This window comes from Primulina tabacum, unplaced genomic scaffold (genome assembly GCF_025594145.1).
Source record: "Primulina tabacum isolate GXHZ01 unplaced genomic scaffold, ASM2559414v2 Contig711, whole genome shotgun sequence".
NCBI classification, from domain to species: Eukaryota; Viridiplantae; Streptophyta; class Magnoliopsida; order Lamiales; family Gesneriaceae; genus Primulina; species Primulina tabacum.
This window is the reverse complement of record NW_027459864.1, coordinates 14,905-20,587: the sequence shown is the minus strand read 5'-3', so window position 1 is coordinate 20,587 and position 5,683 is coordinate 14,905. Positions and strand designations below refer to the sequence as shown.

Here is a 5,683-nt window from a genome sequence, read left to right as displayed (position 1 = left end):
ATTCAGACGTGGAATTGGCCGAGCAAAGGTGCTCCGATTGACCTGAAATTTTTACAGTAGCCTCGTCTCGTCGAGGCGCATCTGTTGGTGTCATTGGCCGGTCGGAAACCGGCGTTAACATGGAGGCGATTTTTGGGCGATTTTTGGCTTATTTTGGGTCACTATTCACTTTAGAGAAAAAATTTTAGGGGCGAAAATGGTTTAGGGTTTAGGTTTAGGTTTAGGTTTAGGTTTAGGGTTAGGTTTAGGTTTAGGTTTAGGTTTAGGTTTAGGTTTAGGTTTAGGTTTAGGTTTAGGTTTGGGTTTTGGGTTTAGGGTTTAGGGTTTAGGGTTTTTTTTTTTTTTTTAATAAAACACCGCCGAAAGCGGGGGGGTTAGGCGGACCCCTACCTGTATATATAAACACAAAAGAAATACAAGATAAGGCCTAAAGAGAGGGCAGGTATACCAAGACCTCTCTAAAAGCGAGTCTGACAACACATAAAACATAAAGACATAAAACCTAGGGTGGCAAATACACGTGCCAAAATCTAATCCCTAGGAAAAGCGCATAATAAAATGAACATATAAGAGCAGCGCTAAATACATCAATACAAATCGAAACATGTCTAAACTGTAAAGATCCGACTCAGATGTAGGTGCAAAAGACAACCAATTGTACCCATCTCTGAGCCGTCTGTCGCTGTAAGTCCAACATGAAAATGGCGTCCTAGTCCGAGATCGGTCGCAATCCAGCTGAAGTAAGAGAAACTTCAAATCCCCAGAAGAAGGTGAAAACGTATGGAGCTCATAACGTCATAAATCCAAGCGTGACTGGAACGTTGATATAAGAGGTAGCCAAGAGATAACATGGAGAGCCACCAATGCACGTAGCAAAAGCAGAGAACATATAAATCCCGACATGAATGGAGCTCTGGGCCAGAGAAACCACTGAGAGAGATCATCCAAAGCCACCATAAAACCCGGCAAGAGAACACAAATTATAGAAAACGGCGGCCAAGGAGAAGCCTGCAGAGAGCGACCGCCAGAGAATAGGGTGGTCCAAATAAAAGCACCAATGGAGAAGGTGCGAGAGTCCACCCAGATCCAAAGAAACAAAGCACTCCAAAGAGACAGTACCTGCAAAGGAAAAAATACATATAGATATATATAAATATAGAAATAGATCCAAATAAAGGAAGGGGCTGCAAATAGCTAAGAACATCTGTATCTAAGGTAGGGAAGCCCGGAGATATCCGAGCGGGTCAGTATGGATATGTGTCTGGGTAGTGAAGGACCTAACTCTAAGGTATAAACCCTAATGGTATGAGCCCTCGCCGCCAACGCATCCGCCACCGAATTTCCCTCCCGAAAAATATGTGAAAAATGAACCGCCCGCCCCCTCAAAAGAAACAGAATCCGAGTGACTGTATGATGAAGGTCCCAATGACACCGACGAGAACGCAGGATCTGAAGAGAAATCTGAGAATCGGTCTCAACCCAAAGGGGAAAAAGACCGAGATCGGAACAGATAAGAAGGCCCCTCCAAACCGCCCAAAGCTCCGCCCGGACATTGGTCCCGACTCCGATAAACTCGCTGAAGGAGAGCACCACCCTGCCAGAAGAATCACGCACAACACCACCGACAGACGACTCCCCAGGATTGCCCCTCGAACTCCCATCAACATTCAGCTTAAAGCACCCAGGTGGTGGACAGAGCCACCGGACAATCGCTAACCTATGGGTCCGCTGAAAGGCAACAAAAATTCCCAGCGATCTCGCCGCCTCAAAGGCACCAAGCCAGTGCTTGGGCTTAACAATGAAAGCAGCATGGGCAAGACGCAGATAAGACAAAATCTGAGACTTCACAGTCTCCCCAGAAATACGCAACTGACGGTGCTTCGCATCATTACGAGCCATCCAGAGAAACCACAAAACAATGAAGGGCAGAAACTCCTTGACGTGGCCCCCAGGTGCCCAATGAAGATTTCTCTTCCAAGCGCTAAGGAACAACCTGAGATCCCCTGTGCAGGGGATCCGGACACGAAATATGGCCCCAAAGAAATGCCAGACATAACGGGCTATCGGGCCATCAATGAAGACATGTGTAAATGTCTCCGACATATCACAACACTGGCATCGAGAAGCCAACTCAAAGCCACGACGTTGGAGCATATCATCCAACGGGAGCCACTGATGCCAAAATCTCCAAAGAAAAAAAGACATCGTGGGCCTCAACCAACGGCCCCAACAAGGAGTCAAGATATCAGAAACAGGGTCTCTCAATCGGACAAGCTCCCAAGCAGACCTAATCGAAAAAGCACCGTCAGAACTGTGAATCCAAAGCGCCAAATCAGGCTCGCCAAAGGCAATCGGGGTCAAAGTAATCGCCTCAGCAACAGAAGGGGCCACCACAGCGCAAAGAAGATCGAAATCCCAAGCCCCCTCAGACAAAAAGTGAAAAACCCGAACAGTACGGCCCCCACGGACCTCACACTGGCTGGACAGAGCAGTATCCCCAAACCATATGTCATCCCAAAAGGACACGTCTCCAAGGCCAACGCGCCAGCGAATGCCGGGCTCGGCGCGAGGTCTGATCCGTAGGAGACGACGCCAGGTGGGGGATATTAAACCACGAGGGAGAACAGAGGCAGGAGCATCCATCTGGCAATACTTCCGTAAAAGGAATCTCGCCCAGAGAGAGGAGCCCTGCCGAAACCGGAACCACAACTTAATAGAAAAGCTATCCACCAGATCTTTCAATCTGCGGAAGCCAAGACCACCCTCCATCACTGGGAGACAGGCTCGAGACCACTTGGCCCAGTGCCATTTCTTCTCCAGTGTCCGCCACCCCCAGAGAAAAGCGTTGAAAACCAGCTCAAGCTTCTCCATGACAGCAAGCGGTGGCTGTACCACCTGAAACAGATAAATCGGCATGGAGAGGAGCACACTGCGGATAAGGGTTATGCGGCTACCCGGAGAGAGCGTCCGGATCTCCCAACCCTCTAACTTCCTACGAACAGATTGTAGGAGGTGCTCAAAAAGGGAACATACTCGGTTACCCCTAAACAAGGGGACTCCGAGGTACTTGAGGGGCAAATGACCCTCCGCAAACCTGGTGATGCGCAAAATCCGAGAGCGAAGTCGCTCAGAGCACCTCGGAGGCAAGATAACAGAACTTTTGACAACGTTCACCAGCTGACCCGAACAATTCTCATAATGATGCAGTAAACCCATAAGGCGCCGCAAACTACGAGACCCACCATTGGCGAAAATAATGACATCATCAGCATAAGCCAGATGGGAAATCAGGATATCACAACCAGAGTGGTACCTGAGCTCAGGATGCTGCAGGTAGAGGCGGTCAAGGCCGCGCGATAGGTACTCCGCCCCCAAAATGAAAAGCATGGGGGACAAGGGATCGCCCTGTCTGAGGCCTCTAGTTGAACCAAAGAACCCCGAGAGAGAGCCATTGATGTTCACGGAGAAATGGCAATGAGATATGCAAGCCGAGACCATCTCCACAACCCGCTCCGAGAAACCAAAGTGTCTCAAAACCTCGAAGAGGAAAGGCCACTGGACCCTGTCATAGGCCTTGGCCATATCCAACTTCAGGATAACATTACCGCCACGAGTGGGGAGAGTGAGACTGTGAGTGAGCTCCTGGGCTAGGAGAATATTATCGGAGATCATCCGACCCGGAACGAAGCCACTCTGATTCGGTGAAATAAGTCTCTCCGCCACAACCCTCAGCCGAGAGTACAACAGCTTAGAGATGATCTTATTAGTGACATTGCACAGACTAATCGGACGGAAGTCCGACCAAGCATGAGCACCCGCGACTTTGGGGATCAGAGTGATTGTGGTGGCGGTAAAACCCTGGGGGAGGGGAGAACCCCTGAAAAAATCCAGGACAGCATCAAAAACATCCTGATGAACAATCTCCCAACAATGCTGAAAGAACGCCGAGGAGAAGCCATCAGGCCCAGCCACACTATCAGGATGTATGGAGAAGACGGTCGCACGAACCTCCTCCAAAGAAGGGGTCGCAACAATACCCTCATTCTCCACAGCAGAGATAACGGAGGGGAAGCCCGAAAAATCAGGACTCGCAAGCGCAGAGGGGTCACCAGTAAGCAAATGCTGGAAAAACGAGGCTCCCGACTGCTGAATCAACTCAGGAGACGTCAGGCATACCCCATTATCCCAGATGCGGAAAATCTTATTCGCCACCGTTTTCTTCTTCACCATGTTGTGAAAGAGTTTGGTGTTCCTCTCACCATCCTCTAACCAGTGGCAAGCAGCTTTCTGTCTCCAAAAATCCGCCTCCATGGCGGTGACACGGGCCAGATCCTCATTGCGATCAGACAGAGAAGTCCAATTCAACTCAGAAGGATCAGCCTCACAGACAACCTCAGCGGACCGAACAGCCCTCTCAGCCTCAATGATTTTATCGAAAAGGTTCCCAAAAACATCCTGATTCCACCACTTGAGGTGATGTTTGAGGCGCTTAATCTTAGCAAAAAGGCGAGGCATACCACTCAAACTACAAGGCAGAAACCAATTAAGCCGAACAGTCTGCAAAAAACCATGATGCCGAAGCCACATACGCTGGAAGCGAAACGAGCTCGGCCCACGGGCAAAAACCGGAGCGGTGACCAAAAGCGGACAGTGGTCAGAGAAAGTACGGGGAAGATGTTCAACACGAATGGAGCTGAAATGATCACCCCAATCAACGGAGACCATAACCCTGTCCAACCGCTTCCAAATGGTCTTATTCGTCCAGGTGAACGAAGAGCCCTCAAAACCGGCATCAACCAGACCAGAATCCAAAATGAAAGTATTGAACTCCTCCATGGGTAGAAGCCTACCACCACGGGTGCCCAAACACTCAGATGCATCTCTGACTACATTAAAATCACCCCCAACAAGCCAAGGACCCAGAGCAGGCTTGACCTGAAGAAGGGAAGACCAAAGATCTCTGCGCTCAACGTAGCCGCAGCTGGCATAAACAAATGAACAAAACACCTCAGTCGGTAAAAAAGAGGCGGACACCTTGATGTGCAGGAACTGAGCATGATCAAAAACACACTCAGTCTGCACATCCGCGGATGAAAAAACCCAAATATTACCAGAAAGATTCGAAATGACTCTAGAAAAACCAAAACGGCGAGTCATGAATCTCTGGTCCAACATGATCATCGGCTCCAAAATGGCCAAAATCTTAATCTGATGCGCCTTCACATAAGCATGAAGCCGCTGTTGGGACTCCGAACTCCGAAGTCCCCGAACATTCCAAATGAGGGAATTCATGGAGATCGATGAGCAGAAGCACCCGGCCGCCGCTTAAACGAAACTCCCAACGCTTCCTTTTTCCTTTTATTCACGTTCGACATATCAGTATCCTGAGCACCAGAATCAGAATGTCGATCAAACCCCGTGTCGAGGTCATCAGCAGACATACGCTCGACAATCCGCTCACAAACAGGAGACCCCTGTTGAGCAACAAGTTCCTCAAGATGAGAGGAAACATCTGGAGAAGAAGGAATGGAAGGAATCGAATGGCAGCTGTGATTCTCCATGCACTGAACAGAAGTGCCAAAACCCCCCTCCTCAAACTGATGAACCAAAGACTGAACAGACACACAAGCCGTACCCGAAGGTAAGGCGTCAACAATGGGCAGACCCAAACTAATCGGGTCAA

At 49.3% G+C, this 5,683-nt stretch overlaps 1 protein-coding gene across 1 annotated transcript; it reads right to left on the bottom strand.

Moving 5' to 3' along the window:
• Positions 1-795: 795 nt before the first annotated feature.
• On the bottom strand, positions 796-4,311 carry LOC142534850 (uncharacterized). The gene is made up of 2 exons (XM_075641570.1): positions 1,297-4,311; positions 796-1,119 (listed from the first exon to the last, which is right to left on the bottom strand). The coding sequence occupies exons 1-2, from the start codon at positions 4,309-4,311 to the stop codon at positions 796-798; spliced, it is 3,339 nt and encodes a 1,112-aa protein (XP_075497685.1).
• Positions 4,312-5,683: the final 1,372 nt, after the last annotated feature.

What these genes read in the sequence shown, in the direction of transcription:
- LOC142534850 (XM_075641570.1), bottom strand. Translation starts at nt 4,311, where the DNA reads ATGGAGGCGGATTTTTGGAGACAGAAAGCTGCTTGCCACTGGTTAGAG. An exon ending in CGAGGGCTCATACCATTAGG is followed by an intron (nt 1,120 to 1,296) that starts GTTTATACCTTA and finishes TTTCCTTTGCAG; the next exon opens with GTACTGTCTCTTTGGAGTGC.